General features: G+C 51.3%; 1 protein-coding gene across 2 annotated transcripts in view; it reads left to right on the top strand.

Moving 5' to 3' along the window:
* The window catches only part of ZNF346 (zinc finger protein 346), a 33,344-nt gene extending 19,811 nt beyond the window's left edge, over positions 1 to 13,533 (top strand). The window contains exons 5-7 of one of the 2 annotated variants that reach the window (XM_062188642.1): positions 1,007 to 1,192; positions 9,104 to 9,197; positions 13,332 to 13,512. In XM_062188642.1, coding sequence (XP_062044626.1) covers positions 1,007 to 1,192; positions 9,104 to 9,197; positions 13,332 to 13,419 — 368 coding nt within the window. In that variant the 3' untranslated portion in view covers positions 13,420 to 13,512. Of the gene's footprint in view, positions 1 to 1,006; positions 1,193 to 9,103; positions 9,198 to 13,331 lie in introns of both variants that reach the window. The other variant, XM_062188643.1, reaches the window with a different exon arrangement.
* Positions 13,534 to 18,504: the final 4,971 nt, after the last annotated feature.

The raw sequence follows: 18,504 nt of genomic DNA, 5'->3' as shown, positions 1-18,504 counted from the left end.
ATCCAGGGACCCCAGTCAGGGATGTTTTCTGAAGCTACGGCATCAGCTGTAGTCCTCAGGTCTTCTTGCCACACTCTGGCATAGCAAGGAAAGCATGCGCATTAGAGTCGCACAGACCAGGGCCCTCTTACTGTTGGGTTACCCTGGACAAGCCACTTCACCCATTTGAGACTCCAGTTTTTGTCTAAAATGTGGTATGATACTGCCTCATTGGGGTGGTTCTGAGGACCAAAGGAGAAAATGCATGAAAAGGTCTTCAAAAACTTCATTAAAAATGTGTATTAATAAAAAATCCTGCATGGATATCAAACATTTTTGCACCACATTAAACTGATCTTTTAATTCCATTTTTCCATGAGCTGTTGAAGCCCCGGCATACATACAGAACACGGAACTCAGTGTTGCTGTCACCCTCTTCTCTGCTGTGCTCATCCTACCATGCTGCGTAGCCTCCAAGGCGTCCTTAGTGTGGTCGCCTTTTCTGAGTGACTGCCTGGGCTCCAGCACCTGTGACCTCAGTATGCTGTTCTCAGCTCCGTGGCTGGGGCGCTTGAGGATAGGAATAAAATACCCACTTCTTGTCCCTCCTGCTGTGACGTCCTAGGGCAATCTGAGGGATGAAAAGACTGCAGATACATGTATCTCTGTTGTGATTCGGAAACTTGAGAGCGGAAGGTCAAAGCCTTCTCAGAAAGCGAGAAAAGGAGGATTCATGTGCCTAAAGTAGTCAAAGCTGTGGAACAAACTAGCTGGTCTTCGGGCTCCCCCAGATCTTCCCAGTTTTCCCAGTTAGAGAGGGTGTTTGCTGTGTGATTCACACAGGCGTGCCACACCCGCCAGTGTGACTGACTAGTGACATGGCATCGCTTTTCTGTTCAGCACACTCAAGAACCTCACCTTCTGGGTTTTTTGTTTTGTTTTGTTTTTCATTATTTCTGTTTAAACTCTCTCACTGCAGCTCTGTCAAAATGCCTTACAAATCCTCTCCTTTTGGCTTGCACCTTAGTGTTGCACCAGAATAGAGAGATGATAGACCCAGACAAGTTCTGCAGCCTCTGCCATGCGACCTTCAATGACCCTGTCATGGCTCAACAGCATTACATGGGCAAGAAGCACAGGAAACAGGAGACCAAGCTCAAGCTCGTGGCACACTACGGGCGGCTGGCGGACCCGGCTGTTGCTGACTTGTCAGGTGAGGAGCCCGGCTCACACCAGGGCTGGATCAGGGCTTGACCACTAGGGTACCTGGCCCAGCCAAGGCTGTGCTTGTCCCACATAAGTCTCCTAACGCAGAGTTTGCAAACTCTGAGACCTATAGAAGTTGAGCAGAAAATTGAAATAAGTGAGAACCAGGAAGGGGTGTGGTAAACTGAAGAGCAAGCCACTCCTAGCCAGCTCTAGGTAGTGTTCCTGAACCTTTCCGTTTTTGAAGATTCTGAAAGGCAGGATGTGTGTAAGAATTTCTCTGGTTTTTTTAAATGTGTAACTAAATTAATTTTCTAAGCTTGTGTGAGTCTTACCTGTCTGTTAGCCAAATTTGAGACAAGCACTACTCGTTTGTAGCCTCCAGTTTCAGCTCCCTAAGTGTCGTCCACTTGCCCTGTGTGAAGGCCTCAGCAGCCCACGCTAGGGTGCTGCCTCCCCCCGCTGCTGAGGCCTGGCTGCATCACTGGGGTGGTGTGCTGAAGAAGGAGATGGCTCTGGCTCAGAGAAGATCGGCCACTTCCCTGACCTCAGGATGCCAGTTGGCCTCACAGGAGTGAGCAGCCACAAAAGACTAGGGCCCTCCCCTCACAGTAACTTCTCACTGCCTGGGAAAGGAGGGGAGAGGAAGAGAGTGTATGTTGAGGGAAGGTTATTATTTCCTCTTTTAGTCAGTAAATTCGTATTGTGGACCTACTGTGTTCCCCAGCTGTAAGCAGCAGTGGCCAGGGCTGACGCAGTCCCTGCCTCATGGAGCCTGCATGAGCACTGGCGTTGAGCCTCAGGGTTCACTCAGGGAGCCGTCTTCCTCCCCAGGCCATGGAGATGCAGCGCTGGACAGTCACACTTTAGATCCCCTCAGTCTCCAGGTGTACAGCCACTTAGACTCAGGGAGCTTGCTCTTTTTTAAAAGGCCCCTTTTGAAAAAAAAAAAAGCTATTTATTTACTTGAAAGAGTTACAAGGAAGGAGAAACAGAGAAATCTTCCATCTGCTGGTTCACTCCTCAAAAGCCACAATGGCCGGGTCTGGGTCAGGCTGAGTCAGGAGCCAAGAGCTCCTGAGTGGCAGGGACCCAAGTACTTGGGCCATCTTCTCCTGCTTTCCCAGGTATATTAGCAGGGAGCTGGATTAGAAATGGAGTGGCCGGCGCCGTGGCTCAACAGGCTAATCCTCCACCTTGCGGCGCCGGCACACCGGGTTCTAGTCCCGGTTGGGGCGCCGGATTCTATCCCGGTTGCCCCTCTTCCAGGCCAGTTCTCTGCTATGGCCCAGGAAGGCAGTGGAGGATGGCCCAAGTGCTTGGGCCCTGCACCCACATGGGAGACCAGGAGAAGCACCTGGCTCCTGGCTTCGGATCAGCATGATGCGCCAGCCGCAGCAGCCATTGGAGGGTGAACCAATGGCAAAAAGGAAGACCTTTCTCTCTGTCTCTCTCTCTCTCTCTCACTATCCATTCTGCCTGTCAAAAAAAACCAACCAAACAAAAAAAAAAAAAAAAAGAAATGGAGTATCCAGGACTCAAACTGGCACCCATATGGGATACTAGTGTTGCTGGTGGTGGCTTAACCCATTGCACCACAATACCAGCCCTAATTGTTGGCCCCTTGCATCTGATCTCCAGCCAGCCCATGCTCACTCAAGTGAGAGTGAGTCTCTCCCTGGTCTCTACATGGCCAAGTTCTTTGGAGGGATGTTTTCCAAAAAGTACATTCCCAAGCATACCCACATTAGCCCTTGGGAAGGACCTGTCATCAGGGAGGTCCAAGCTGAAAAACTTTAATTCACCTAAAGATTTCCGTGATACATAGGACAGATGAGACTGGGATTTGCATGCAGACCTACGATTTGAATTGTGTGATGAGACCCCTTGTAATGGATGGTGTTTGTAGGTCCAGGCCAGAATCACACAGAGCAGAACATTGTGGCTTACCAATAAGGCTGCCAGGTGTGTTTGACAGTGATAAACAACATGGAGCCCAAGCAAGAACTGAAGCCACAGGATGCTGCTTCCTATCCTGAGGTTATGAACTAGAAAATTCAAGACATTCTGAGGGAGAAAGAAAAGTTGTTAGGGAGCAAGTGAAGAATTGGCCCTGATGTGCATGTAACTACCAGTTTATAAGCTTGGAGTAGTTATAACAGCTCCTCTGTTCTTTTTAATATTTATTTGTTTGAAAGGCAGAGTGACAGGGAGAGACAGAAAGAGATCTGTCAGCTAGTTCACTCACCAAATGGCCACAACAGCTGGGCCTGGACCAGGCCAAAGCTAGGAACATGGAATTCCATCTGGGTATCCCACATGGGTGCAGGGGCCCAAGCGCTTGGGCCATCATTTGCTGCTTTCCCAGGCACATTAGCAGGGAGCTTGATCAGAAGGGGAGCAGCTGGTTCCTGACCCGGTGCTCTGATGTGGCATGCTGGCGCTGCAGACAGTGGCTTAACCTGCTGTGCCACAATGCAGGAGCCAGCGTCTCCGTTCTTGTGACGAGATGCTTTAGCAGAATAATAGAGGAAGGGGACAAGGCAGGAGGCTTGCCTTGAGTGAACCAGCAGGTGGAAGGAGTCTATCTTTGTCTCACCCTTGCCCTCGCCTTCTCTGTAATTCTGCCTTTCAAATAAACAAAATAAATCTTTAAATTATACACAAACACACTTACATATATATGGAGAGAGAAAAAACACTGAAACTTTGTATTGCCTTGCAGGATCCATTTACTGTAACCAAGTATGTGTTTAACTTTTGCTCATAGTGTTCAGTATTTTTAATGCCATCATAAAGTGAACATTTTTTTAAAAAGATTTTATTATTATTTAAAAGAGTTACAGAGAAGGGAGGAGAGAGAGAGGGATATCTTCCATTTACTGGTTTACTTCCCAAATGGCTTCAGCAGCCAAGGTCAGGCCAGTCCAAAGCCAGAAGCCTGGAACTCCATCCAGGTCTCCCATGTAGGTGCAGTGGCCTAAGCAGTTGGGTCATCCGCTGCTGCTTTCCCAGGCACATTAGCAGGGAGCTAGATACCAGCATCACAGGTGATAGTTTAACATGTTGCACCCTAAAATTGCTGGACCCTAATTTTAATTTTTATAACTTAAATTTGAACCAGCAAGATATCTCTCTTCCCCTCAAGAATAACTTACTGATTAAAATTGAAAACGGGCTGGTGCTGTGGCATAGAAGGATAATCTTCTGTCTGCAGTGCTGGTTTCCCATATGGGCACCGGTTCAAATCCTGGCTGCTCCACTCCTGATCCAGCTCCCTACTAATGTGCCTAGGAAAGCAGCGAAATATAGCTCAAGAGCTTGGGTCCCTGCACCCACATGGGAGACCTGGAGGAAGCTCCTGGCTCCTGGCTTCAGATTGGCCTAGCTCTGGCCATAGTGGAGAGTGGAGTTACAGAGAGAGAGGGAGAGGGAGAGAGAGAGAGAGAGGTCTTCCATCCACTGGTTCACTACCCAAATGGCTGCTATGGCCGGAGCTGGGCTGATCTGAAGCCAGGAGCCAGGAGCTTCTTCCAGGTCTCCCACGAGGGTGCAGGGGCCCAAGGACTTGGACCATCTTCCAGTTTTTTCCCAGGCCATAGCAGAGAGCTGGATTGAGAACAAGAGCAGCAGGGACCCAAACTGGCACCAATATGGGATGCCAGTGTAGCAGTCAGAGGCTTAGCCTACTATGCCACAGCACTGACCCCTAAATAAAAAATCTTAAAAAAAAAAAAAAAGTGAAGCAGAGGCTGGCGCTATAGTGCAGCAGGTTAAAACCATGGTCTGCAGTACCAGTATCCCATATTGGTGCTGCTCCACTTCTGATCCAGCCCCCTGCTGGTGTACCCAAGAAAGCAAGGGAGGATGGCCCAAGTCCTTGGGCCTCTGCACCCACGTGGGAGACCTGGAAGAATCTCCTGGATCCTGGCTTCAGCCTGGCATAGCCTGGTTGTTGCAGCCATTTGGGGAATGAACCAGTGGACGGAAGATCTCTGTCTCTCCTTTTCTCCCTCTATAACTCTGCCTTTCAAATAATGAAAGAAATCTTGAAAAGAAGCAGCAGCCAGAGCTCTAACCAGCACTAACACGAGATGCCCATGTCATAAGGCAGTGGCTTAACCCACTGCACCACAACACAGGCCCCTCAGTAAATTTAGGTACATTGGCCTTGGTCTTGTGTGTGTGTCCTTGTGTGTAGTGGGGTAGGTTACTAAGTGATTGAGAGGCAAGGAAATGGAGAAAGAAGCATAGACAGCTTTTTCATGAGACTTGGGAGTAGAGAAGAGGAGAGAGAAAAAATAATAGCTGGAGAGGGAAGTAGGATGAAGGAAAGGCCTCAGTCAACTTAAGACAAATGACGTCCCTCCACCGAAGATGCTTTTCTAACTCAGTCACACGGTGACTTCATCAAGTCAGTGAGTAAGCGGAATACCAAGCATGTGAAACAGGCAGATGGAAAGTCTGTAGTGGACAGATCTTGATTTCTTAGAAGCATCAACAGATTCTATAATTGCCCCAAATGTCGATTTGAATCTCACAGATAAGCAGATCACACTGAAATTGTGTCTAAGGAACACAGGGAGGGTTCAGAGACAGTGGGATCTGAAGAAGAGGGGCTTCACACCCTGCCCAGAGGTCAAGTCCGAGCTCTGACAGATGCAGATAACCACCTCGCTTACAAGGCGCTTTTCCGAATCCAAGGCCATAAATACACTGAGTGCTAGCATGGTCTCTGGTGCTTGGTGGGTGGTAAGCGTGGGCTTTGTAATTGGACCTCAGTGACTCTTAACCCTTGGTAGCTGTCCCGCCACACCCACCCCAGATCCTGCCCCGACCCTAGTGGGAGTTATCCCTTTTCCCTGATAGGACTGACCCATGCCACTGACCTTGCATGGCTGAAAAGGACTTTGATTTCTTTCAGTTTTTTATGTATTTTATTTATTTGAGAGGCAGAGGGAGAGAGAGTGAGCTCCCACTCACTAGTCACTCCCCAGATGCCTGTAATGGCTGGGTCTGGCCTGGGCCAGGCTGAAGCCAGGAGCTGTGGGCTCAGTCAGGAGCACAGCCAGCATTTTGAACCCAGGCACTCCACTGTGGGATACAGGCAGCTCAGCAGTGACTTAACCACTGCCTCAGGATCCTGAACTCTGACTGCAGTAATTTTTCCCTGAAACACCTTAAAGGGGTGTATCTTCCAAGAAACAATTGAAGACACAAGAAAAACAGCTGGGGCCGGCATTGTGGTATAGCACATGGGTACCACGTGGACACCGGTTTGAGTTCCGTTTTCTGTACTTCCAATATAGCTTCCTGTTAATGAACCTAAAGTATTTTGGCCCCTGCCACCCACGTGGGAGACCCAGATGATGCCCCTGGCTCCTGGCTTTGATCTGGCTCAGCTGTGGCCATTGTGGCCATCTGGGGAGTGAACCAGCAGATGGAAGATCTCTCTATCTCCCTCTCTCTCTGTAACTCTGACTTTAAAATGAATAAATTTTTAAAAAAAGAAAGAGAGAAAGAAACAGAGCTGGGAACATTGGCTAAGATTGTTGGTGTACTCAGGAGCTACAGTTACCATGGAAGGCTATTTGAAAGATACTGGTTTCCCTTTGCCAGCCCATAATAGTGAAATAATAGTAGCAATAATAATAGAGAGGGGCAGGCACTGTGGCATAGCCAGTATAGCGACCTCCTGCGGTGCTGGCATCCCATATGGGCACTAGTTCGAGTTCCAGCTGCTCCACTTCCAATCCAGCTCTCTGCTTATGTGCCTAGGAGAGCAGTGGAGTGCTTGGGCCCTGCAACCCACATGGGAGACCCAGAAGAAGCTCTTGGCTCCTGACTTCAGCCTGGCCCAGCTCTGGCCATTGTGACCATTTGGGGAGTGAACCAGCACATGGAAGATCTCTCTCTCTCTCTCTAACTCTGCCCTTCAAGCAAATTTTTTTTTTTTTTTGACAGGCAGAGATAGAGAGAGACAGAGAGAAAGGTCGTCCTTCCGTTGGTTCACCCCCCAAATGGCCACTACGGCTGGCGTGCTGCACCAATTCGAAGCCAGGAGCCAGGTGCTTCCTCCCTGTCTCCCATGTGGGTGCAGGGCCCAAGCACTTGGGCCATCCTCTACTGCCTTCCTGGGCCACCGCAGAGAGCTGGACTGGAAGAGGAGCAACTGAGACTAGAACTCGGTGCCCATATGGGATGCTGGCGCCGCAGGCGGAGGATTAACCAAGTGAGCCACGGCACTAGCCTCAAGCAAATCTTTAAAATAATAATAATAATAATAGCAGTAGGGAGCACGTGTTTGGGCTAGGAGTCAAGATGGCCACATCCCACATTAGAGGGTCTGATTCTCAGCTCCAGCTCTCACTAATGCAGACCTGGAGGGGCAGTGGTGGAAGCTCAAGTTATTAGGGCCCTAAATTGAGTCCTCAGCTCCCCAGTACCAGCTTCATCACACCGCAACCACTGTAGACATCTGAGGCATGAACCAATGAACTGGAACCCTCTTTCACTCTCTATTTCTCAAATAAAATTAAATTTTTAAAAATAGCAGTAAAACCTTTTATTCCAAGGCTGGTGTTGTAGCACAGCTGGTAAACCACTGTCTGAGATGCTGGCATCTGATATTAGAGCATCAGTTCAAGTCCTGGCTGCTCTGCTTCTGATTCAGCTCCCTGCTAATGCTCCTGGAAAGGCAACCAGAGGATGGCCCAAGTGTTTGGGCCCCCGCCACCCATATGGGAGGCCCACCCAGATGGAGTTCCTGGCTCCTGCCTTCAGTTTGGCCCAACAGATGGACGATCTCCCTCCCTCTGTAACTGTCTTTCAAATAAATCTTTTTTTAAAAAAAAGGAATGTTTTGTTTAAAAAACTTTTTTTGAGTACTTGCTATGTGCCAAATACTTTTAAATTGTTACAGTTTCCTTATGAGGTTGGTACTGAAATTAACCCCATTTTTTAGGTTGAGAGCCTGAGTCTCAGAGAAGCTCCACATTTAGAAACAGGGGAACCAAATCTCAGATGGGTTAATAAGTACCTGGCCTGAGGTCCCACAGATGAGCAAGGGTCAAGCTGGGATTTGAACCTAGGTGATTGACTCCAGAGCTGCAAGACTTGGGGAGGGGGGTACAGATGGTTAAAAACATGTCAGAGGCAGAAGGGCCCTTGAAGTTGCATGTGCGTGTCTTGTACAGCTAGCACCTGGCATGCTGGGGGAAATTCGGCCTCCGTAGTCGGCCACGCCCGAGTTTGCTAATTGCCATCTCCGTATTCTTGCACAGGTCACTGTGCCTTGTTTTCCTCCTCTATAGAGTATCAGTTAATGAGTCTCACAGGGTTACTAGGAGGGGCGAGCCAGACCGGGAAGTGCATGGCCTGTATCAGACACTGGATGAATGCCAGCTGGCAGAACCAGGTGTCCGGTCCCGTGTCGGCTCCTGACTCACTGCTACACCGCACTGGAGGGGCCCTAGTAGTGAGGCGGGGGTCTGGAGCCCCAGCGTAGAAAGACAGATGGATTTTCCCAGCCCCCTTCTCATTAATTACGGTTGTTGCAGACCCGAGTAGAGGGGGCACCTTCCCAGAGATCTCTCAGCAAAGGGCATCCTTAATAAGGCACTTAGCTCACCAGTGTCGCCTGTTTGATATTCTGGGCTCCTCAGACAGGTAGTCACTGCCAGCCACTGTGCAGGGGTTGGGAGCAAAGGGGAAAGAGAAGGCTCCCATCCCCAGAGAGCACGTTGGCTTACCTGCTGTGCCTCCTAGCCCAAGGCCTCCCAGATGCATCCGGCCAGGCACCCCTCCTCGCTGCACCTGTCAGTGCTCAGAAGAGCATTTGCATGCCTCAGTGCAGAGCACCAGTCGCCAGGTCTCTTGTTACTGGAGAACTGAGCGTCTTGATTTTGATGTGTTTCAGCCGGGAAGGGCTACCCCTGCAAGACGTGTAAGATAGTGCTGAACTCCATCGAACAGTACCAAGCTCACGTCAGCGGCTACAAACACAAGAACCAGTGAGTAACCGTGCTTTCAGGAGCTCAAGGCTTCTGAGTGGGAACACAGCCTATCCTCAGCTCCACTGGATTCCGGCTACCCGTTTCTCAGAAGATTAGTCAGTTAACAGGGAAAAAAAAAGCTTTTCTCCCGTCAGCGTCTCCCAAGCCTTTAGACGTGCTGGACTGGAGGTCTTAGTAGAGCAGCACAGATAATTTCTTTGGCAGCCCCTCAAGTACCTAGCCTATAGCAATCTGGGAAGGAAAGTTTGTTCCCAAGGCCCAACACCCTGGTCTTCACTGCCGTCAATTCTGTGACAGGAGCTCCCCCTACAGGTCAAATTTGTGATACCTGTTTTGAAGGGAACTAGTAAATGAGCCCTCATTCATGATAATCTTGAAAATTGGACCCCTGTTCTGTTGCAAGCCATATGCCAAACCAGGTCTTTCAGATTACCTTCACAATAACCCTGGGCGGAGGGGATGATGATTTTTAGACGTGGGTGCCCAGCATGCAGAGTGATGCTGCGAGGCAGGCATTTGACAGAGCGGTGTAGTCGTGGCCTGGGATGTCTGCATCCCATCCTGAAGTACCCCGCCCAGGTCCTCACTACTCCTCCCTTGATCCAGCTTCCTGCTAACGCACACCCTGATGGAAAGCAGATGATGGCTCAAGTACCTGCGTCCCTGCCACCCGCATGGGAGACCAGGATGGAGTTCTAGGCTCCTGATTCAGCCTGGCCAGGCCTGGCTTTTGTGGGCATTTGGGGAGTGAACCAGCAGATAGAAGATCTCTCTGTGTCTGTTTCTGTCTCTTAGCCTGAAAATAATTAATTTTAGGCCGGCGCCGCGGCTCACTAGGCTAATCCTCCGCCTTGCGGCGCCGGCACACTGAGTTCTAGTCCCAGTCGGGGCACTGGATTCTGTCCTGGTTGCCCCTCTTCCAGGCCAGCTCTCTGCTGTGGCCAGGGAGTGCAGTGGAGGATGGCCCAAGTGCTTGGGTCCTGCCCCATGGGAGACCAGGAGAAGCACCTGGCTCCTGCCATTGGATCACCGCGGTGCACCGGCGCAGCGTGCCGGCCGCAGCAGCCATTGGAGGGTGAACCAATGGCAAAGGAAGACCTTTCTCTCTGTCTCTCTCTCACTGTCCACTCTGCCTGTCAAAAAAAATAAATAAATAAAAATTTTAAAAAATAAAATAATTAATTTTTTAAAGAGAAGAGGTAATTAGAAGCTTCATCTCTTTTTTATAAAAAGATGTATTTATTTATTTATTTATTTGAAAGGCAGAGTTACAGAGAAGCAGAGAGAGAGAGATCTTCCATCCTTCTGGTTCACTCCCCAAGAGGCTTCAACGGCAGGAACTGAGCCAGTCCAAAGCCAGGAGCCTCTTCTGGGTCTCCCACATAGGTGCGGGAGCCCAAAGACTTGGGCCATCTTCTGCTGCTTTCCCAGGCAATGACAGAGAGCTGGATCGGAATTAGAGCAGCTGGGACTCAAACTGTCGCCCATATGAGATGCTGGCACTGCAGGCCAGAGCTTTAACCTGCTGCACCACAGCGCCAGCCCCAATAATTCAATTTTCAAAAAAAAATAAAATAAAACCTGTCTGGTGCCCAGCTCACCCCAGGGCATCAGGCCTAAGAGGGAGGTTGTGGGAGCTAGCGCAGATGGCACAATGGGTTAAAGCCCTGGTCTGTAGCACTGGCATCCCATGTGGGTGCCAGTTCCAGTCTCGATTGCTCTGCTTCTGATCCAGCTCTCTGCTACGACCTGGGAAGGCAGTGGAGGATGGCCCAAGTCCTTGGGCCCCTGCACCCATGTGGGACACCCAGAAGAAGCTCCTGGCTTCTGGCTCCAGATCGGCCCAGCTCCAGTTGCTGCAACCATCTAGGGAGTGAACCAACAGATGAAAGACCCCCCACACACACCTCTGCCTCTGTCTCTCTGTACCTCTGCCTTTCAAATAAATAAATAAATCTTTAGAAAAAAAAAAAAAAAGAGGCGGTTGTGTCAGCCTGTGATGGGACGAGGGTAGGGCCCATGGGCTCAGTCTCTTCCCCTCTAAAGGGAGATGAGTAGTGCAGGTCATACCATAACCTCGAGACTGCTATCATCAGCCCCACTTTACAGATGAGGAAGCTAAGTTGTAAGGGGACAAGTCTACTGAAATGATTGATTTGCTTTTAGTTGGTTCTGCATCGCTCATTGAGCCAAGTGACTTGAAAGTAGTGTTGGAGGCTGGCGCTGCAGCTCACTAGGCTAATCCTCTGCCTGCGGTGCCAGCACCCTGGGTTCTAGTCCAGGTTGGGGCGCTGGATTCTGTCCCAGTTGCTCCTCTTCCAGTCCAGCTCTCTGCTGTGGCCCAGGAGTGCAGTGGAGGATGGTCCAGGTCCTTGGGCCCTGCACCTGCATGGGAGACCAGGAAGAAGCACCTGGCTCTGGGCTTCAGATTGGTGCAGTGCGCTGGCCACAACGTGCCGGCCGTAACAGCCACTTGGGGGGTGAACCAACGGAAAAAGGAAGACCTTTCTCTCTGTCTCCCTCTCTCACTATCTAACTCTGCCTGTCAAAAACAAAAAACAAAAAAAACAAAACAGTAGTGTTGGAGCCAAAGCTGACTTTGGTCGTCTCTCACTTGCCTGGTTCTCCTCTCCCACATCATAGTGGATCTTCCTTTCTGTCTGTGCATCTCTCTGATTTGGAGCATACTTGAAGTGTGTTTAGGTATGGACTTAAGCCAAGCCTCAGCGAGCACTGCTGTTTCACAGCCTGGCCAGTGGCAGCCTCAGTAGGCAACTCAGAGCCAGCCAGAGCCCTGTCCTGGGGCTGCTCAGACTTGAAATGCTAGTGTTATTTACTGTTCTTGCTGAATTTTCTAGCTATGTGACCTTGGCAAGTCAATCAACCTCTGTGAGCCTCTTAATTCTGTAAGATGGAAACTATAATTTGTGGAGCCACTGACTCAGTCTTATTAAGTTCTCAGCAACAGTTCTGCATTAGGATACCCACCCTCCCCAACTCCCACCACTCCCAGGCTGTGCAGCTTTTACAGCCAAGGGAAGCCTCGTGTCAGGTAGCCTAAGTGGCTTGTTCAAGCTCACATAGTTGCTAGGAGTTAGAACCAGGATGCAAACCTCTTTGACTCCAAAGCCCATTCACTGTTCTCTGTCATTACCAAATGGAACTCGTGGGCCATACAGGCAGAGAGAGTTGGAGATAAAATATGTGAAGTGCTGGTGCCAGTAAGGGGAACTATTACAAATAGGCTTTCATTTATTCAACAAATATTTATTGAGCTTCTTTAAAAAACAAATCATTCATTTGAAAGGCAGAGTGACAGAGTGAAGGGGCGCTTCCATCCACTGGTTCAGTCCCCAGATGGCTGTAATATATGGAGCTGGGCCAGGCCAAAGTCAGGAGGCCAGAACTCTATCTAGGTCTCCCATGTGGGTGGCAGGGACCCTGTGGTGACTTGGGCCATCTTCCACTACCTTTCCGGGTGCATTATTAGCAGGGAGCTGGATCAGAAGCAGAGCAGCCAGGACTAGAACCAGCGCTGCAATATGGGATGGTGGTGTTGCAAGGAGCTCCTATTATAGTCAGTCCCTATTTGGAGCGCTGGGGCTACAGCAGGAACCAGCACCAGTGTTTCCCCTGACCTTTGATCCTCCCTGTGGTGGTAGGAGCACATCCTAAACAAATCCACACGCACATGAGACAGCATCACGTGGTGCCGTGGCTCAGGAAGTGTGGACTGGAGAGTAACAGGAGAGCCAGCTCAGACCAGGGAGGGAAGAGGAGGGTGCAGAATGAGGTTGGAGACAAACAGCGTCCAGATCAGGCAGGGCCCTGTCGGCCAGGTGATGGGCGGGTGAAATGGAAAGGCACGGACTCAGTCCCAGATCTGCCACTTAAACTTTCCAACTTGAGGATGCTTGTTTGTGAAGTAGGGTGCTGCTCCTCACTGTGCAGAGTTGATGTGAGGAAGGGGGTGGGGGGCGCTGAGCACTCAGTGGGCCTCGGTAGAGGAAAGCTGCCTGCTCCTTCTTCCCAAGTTCTGGAAGAACATGACCATTGCTAAAGTGAGCTACCAGTCGTCCTCACGAGCGCGCCACCCACTGACACCGTGCCCTCCTGCCTTCTCCATTACAGGTCACCAAAAACAATCGTCTCGCCCTTGGGCCAGACTCCCGTGCAACGGCAACCCGTGCAGAAGGACGCCACTGCCTTGGAAGACTAGAAGTGTTGCTGTCGGCACCCGCTAGCCAGCTGCCCGTGACCGTGTCAGCCGTGGCGCTCTTGTCCCCCTTTCTCACACCGGGAAAATATGAGGATGCCTCAAAAAGTTTGTGGAAAAACGGAATTAAAAGATAAGTTTATTTTGGTGTAAAAAGATTTGAAATCCATGCATAGTTTTTTCATAATGCGCATTTTCCATGAACTTTTTGAAATCCCTTGTGTATAGGCCTGAGGCAGGATTGGGCCATAGACCGCCTTCCCTGTGGCGTGGGCCCTGCTGGTCATGATGGGAGGCAGGAGTCTCGAGAGGACTTGGGGTGAGAGTTTGGAGATGGCCTTGTCCCGTTACCAGCCCTCTGGCCTTCTGTCCTGAGGTCCTGCCCCATCTTCCCTATGGGCCAGTTCCCGCAGCTGAAAAACTGAGCTTTTCCTGGACTCCAGGCATCTCCGGTGAAGCCCCGAGCTTTCGTGCCAGCCACTGGCTAGGGCAGGATACAGTTGGTGGAGGTGTGTGCTGCTTGGGGCCTGGAAGCTGATCCAACGCTCCCCGCCCAGACAGGCATGGGTTTCCTGAGCCTTGGCCCAGACACCAGCCAGCTGTGCTGGTTCCTGGAGCAGCAACAGTCCCGGCAGAGCCATGCTGTCCCTCCCGCCCCTTCTCACAGCTCCTGAATGGTGCTAAAGATCTGCAGGAGCTGGGCACAAGCTGGAGCAGGAGGGGACCTCAGTGCCCCGTGGCATCACGGGAAACGGTAACAGGGGCCTTTGCCCTCCACCATCAGAGGAGCCCTGAGCCAGCTGACACATGGCAGTTTCCTTGACGGTCTGCGCCCGTAGGGCTCCACTGCCTCAGGCCGGCTGGCTGAGCCCTGCGGCCTCCCTGTCCAGGTGCTAGCCTTCCCTCATCGCCCACCGGGGAGAGAGACGGAGGGCACGGGTGCAGGCTTCTAGGGTGCGCTGGCAGAAGTTCCATAGGCTCCAAACTGTTTCCCTAATGCTGCTGGTTTTTGGCCTGGGACTTGGGCTGAATTTTGTGTTGCAGCTTGCAAGCAAGAATTCCGGAGTGTCATCTGAGGCCCCTCTCTCTTGGGTCAAAGAAGCCCCCGCTGCTCCTGTGGCCTCCCGCCCCCATGCCCTATCCCTTCACCCGTGCAATGCCTTGTGTGTGGGTGTGGTGGGTGTGTGTGCTTACGCTCTGTTTCTTGGTCACTGAATCGTCCAAATAAAGAACTTCTTCCTTGAGCCAGACTGTGCCCTAATGGACGTGGAGTGTGGGGTCCTACGTGTGTTGCTGTTGGATGCAGTGTGTCTGTCTTGACCTCCCAGCTCCCCCACCGCCCGTGCCCCTCTCGTCACAGAGGGCGTCCAGCAGCCTTTGCAGGACAGAAGCTGGGGATGTTCTAAGCTGGAGAGCAGGATTCTGGCTGCTGTGTGGAGAAGCAGAGCCGGGGAGCGGGGGGCCAGCAGGGAGGCCAGCATAGACTGCACAGGCTCCCAGCCCCATTCATCTCTGCCCTCACGTCCACAGTGGTGTGTTGTAACGTGTTGGTTGAATGAATGAATAAGGAGAGATGACCTTTCCTGCTCAACCCTTAACACACAGTGATAAGTTTGTTCTGTGGGACTCATCTTTGGCCTGGTGGTTCTTGGGAGAGCCTTTTCCCCAGCCCAGAAATGAGCTGGGAAAGAAATGAGTGCTGTGGATTCAGGAGCCCTTTGTCCAGCCTCTGTCTTGAGCAGCCGGCCGTGAGGAATCCGGGAGCCGTGAGCATCGCGGCTCCCAGTCTTCTCTCAGCAGACTGTTGCCGATGCCTGCTGCGGGCCAGCTATGGCAGGCTCGCCACGACCTCCAGGGTCTCAGCGCACAGCTTCCCAAGAGCCGACTGCCAAAGCAGTTTCCCCCTGAGTCCTTCCGGGCTGCCTCATGCCAGCGTCACCCCTTCTACTAGGCAATGAGGTGCAGATCAGGCGGGTGAGTGGGCTGCGTGCTATGAGCCCTGGTCCCACAGACCCCTCCTCGGTCTTTTTTTTTTTTTTTTTTTTTTCCTTATTTAAAAGGCAGAGAGACACAGAGATCTTCTGTATACTGGCTCACTACCCAAGTACCCCCAACAGCCAGGGCTGGGAAGGCAGAAGCCAAGAGCCTGAACTCCATCTGGGTCTCCTATGTGGGCAACAGGGGCCCACATACTTGGGCCATCTTCTGCTTTCCCCAGCCCATTAGCAGGGGGCTGGATCAGAAGCAGAGCAGCCAGGACTCAAACTGGCGCTCTGACACGGGATACCAGCAGCGTCACAGGCAGCAGCTTAACCACCTGTGTGTGCCACAGCACCAGCCCCTGCCCAAGGTCTTGCCTCTCAGATGGGACAACATGGAAAAGTGGAATCTGGTTCTCTAGACTCCTAGCCAGAACTCTTCTAAACTAGGGTAGATGGGCCGGCGCTGTGGTGCAGCAGGTTAAAGCCCCAGTCTGCAGCGCGGCATCCCATATTGGCACCGGTTGGAGTCCCAGCTGCTCCTCTTCTGATCCAGCTCTCTGCTATGGCCTAGGAAGCAGTGGAACAAGTCCTTGGGTCCCTGCACCTGCATGGGAGAGCTGGAAGAAGCTCCTGGCTCCTGGCTTTGGATCAGGTCAGCTCTGGCCGTTGCGGCCATCTGGGGAGTGAACCAACAGAATGGAAGACCTCTCTCTCTCTCTGTAACTCTGTCTTTCAAATAAATAAAATAAATTTTAAAAATAAATAAATAAACTAGAACAGAGTCCTTCCCATGGGACCCCCTGTGGCCTGCCTCACCTGTCTCCTACAGGACCGTGGCCACACAGAGTGGGCAGCCACTGAGGACAAGGGCAGTAACAGCTCCCACAATTCAGATCAGACAAGACACCATCTCTGTCTGACATCCCAAGCCCTCCCCCCAATTCCTCATAATGTTACCCAGTTTCCACTGGGTTAGACCCTAGTTATAACTGCAAGAGATCCAAATCAGAGTGGTTAGCTAAACAGGAAGTGGGTGGCTTCACCTGAGGACGCCTGTGTGGTGAGGCTGCTGGGCCCAGGGGCTGACGCTGTCATCAGGGATGCCTTCGCCTCGCTGTTTCCCCCTCCCGAGGCGAGGCCTCCTCTCCAGACAGACTCTCCTAGATCGGGCACAATTGCCAGCGGCGGCTCCAGGCACGTGTCCTGCTCCAGTAGCAACAACAGTGGGAAGAACTTTCCTCGCAGCTCCAGGAAGGCCTGGGGTTGACTCAGCCAGCTTGGTCCTGTTCCCATCCCTAGAGTCACCGTGGCTGAGGGAAACACTGCACAGGCCTGGGGCCTGGGCCGAAAACCTGGGAAGGAGGGAGAGATGCAGCCCCCGAAGCAGGAGATCGTGGGGCTCCTCCCAGTTAAAGGGGAATAGGTACAGGTGGAAAACTCTTGTTGTCTGCCAGCCCCAGAAAGTGCTCGCATTGAACTCTTTTTCCTTGTCTCCTAACTTTCTGGGACACAGCCTCCAGTTAGTGACATGCACCTCCCAGGTGTGTACTTCTGGGCAGTCGCCCTCCAGGTCTAGGCACCAGCCATTGCCGGCTCCCCAGAAGGTTCCCTCATTCCCCTGCTGAGTCAGTACCACCCAAAAGGAGCCAGTTGGTGGTTTAGCTTTGAGAGAAAGAGAGCTGCACCTGCTGTTTTACTCCCTAAATGCCCGCAACAGCTAGGGCTGGGCAGAATGAACTTGAGAACTGGGAACTCTATCCAGGTCTCCTGCATTCGGGTGAAATAAATGAAGACAAATAAATAAAATTTTTTATATTATGAAAAAACTGGATTTCAAAAACTTTTATACCAAAATAATCATATCTTTTATAATTTTATTTGTGCTTATTTTTATTTATTTGAAAGGGAGAGAGACAAAGATCTTTCACTTCCTGGTTCACTTCCCAAGTGCCTGCAACAGCCTAGGCTGAGCCAGGCTGGAGCCAGGTTGCCAGAACTCAATCTAGGTCCCCTGGGTGGGTGGCAGGGACTCAAGCCATCACTTGCTGCCTCCCAGGGTGTTCACCAGCAGGAAGCTGAAAACTGGAGTAGAGCTAGGACCCAAACCCAGGCACAGCAGTATGGCATGTAGGGCGCCCCAAGTGGCATCCTAACCAGGACACCAAACACCCACCCCTCAGCTTACCTTTGAGTTCCGTCTTCCACATGCTTTTTGAAATAGCTCATCTATCCTCTTGCACGTCGTATCTGTGAGATTTATCTGTGCCACTGTCAGAAGGAAGAAGAAGAAGGAGGAGGAGGAGGAGGAGGAGAAGAAGAAGAAGGAGAAGGAGAAGAAGATGGCCCAAGTCCCTGGGCCCCTGCACCCACGTGGGAGACCTGGAAGAAGCTCCTGGCTCCTGGCTTCAGATCAGCACAGCTCTGGCCATTGTGGCCAATTGGGGAGTAAACCAGCGGATGGAAGATCAATCTCTCTCTCTCCCCTTTCTCTGTAACTTTGCCTTTCAAATAAACAAATAAAACTTTTAAAAAGATTTATTTATTTATTTGTATAAGAGAGAAGGAGAGACAGAGAGAGATCCTCCATCCATTGTTTCACTACCCCAGTGACCGCAGAGACTGGGAGTGGACCAGCCTGAAGCCAGCAGCCAGGTCTCCCACGTAGGTGGCAGGGACCCAAGCTCTTGGTTTATCTTCCACTGATTTGTCAGGTGCATAATCAGGGAGCTGCTTCAGAAGTGCAGCAGCTGGGCCTCAAGTCGGCATTTTTACGGGATTCCAGTGTCACAGGTGACAGCTTAACCCACTGTGCCACAACACCAGCCCCTGTTTTATTTTGTTGTTTTTTAATCTTAGCTTCCCTAGTATCAGGCTTGAGAGGCAGGCGTTCCGCCTCACAGTTAAAACACACGCGTCCCACATTCAGGTACCTGAATTCTATTTGCAGTTCCTGCTCCTGACTCCAGCTTCCTACCAACGCAGAGCCTGGGGGCAGTGGGGATGGCTCACGTGGTTGGGTTCACCCATAAGGGAGGCCTGATTGAGTGAACCATCATATGCGAGAAATTCTCTCTGTCTCTCTCTGTCTCTCTCTCTCTCTGTCTCT

The sequence above is a fragment of the Lepus europaeus genome, chromosome 4 (genome assembly GCF_033115175.1).
Source record: "Lepus europaeus isolate LE1 chromosome 4, mLepTim1.pri, whole genome shotgun sequence".
Lineage (NCBI taxonomy): Eukaryota > Metazoa > Chordata > Mammalia > Lagomorpha > Leporidae > Lepus > Lepus europaeus.
The sequence above is the reverse complement of the archived record's forward strand: the minus strand, read 5'-3'. Positions and strand labels throughout refer to the sequence as shown.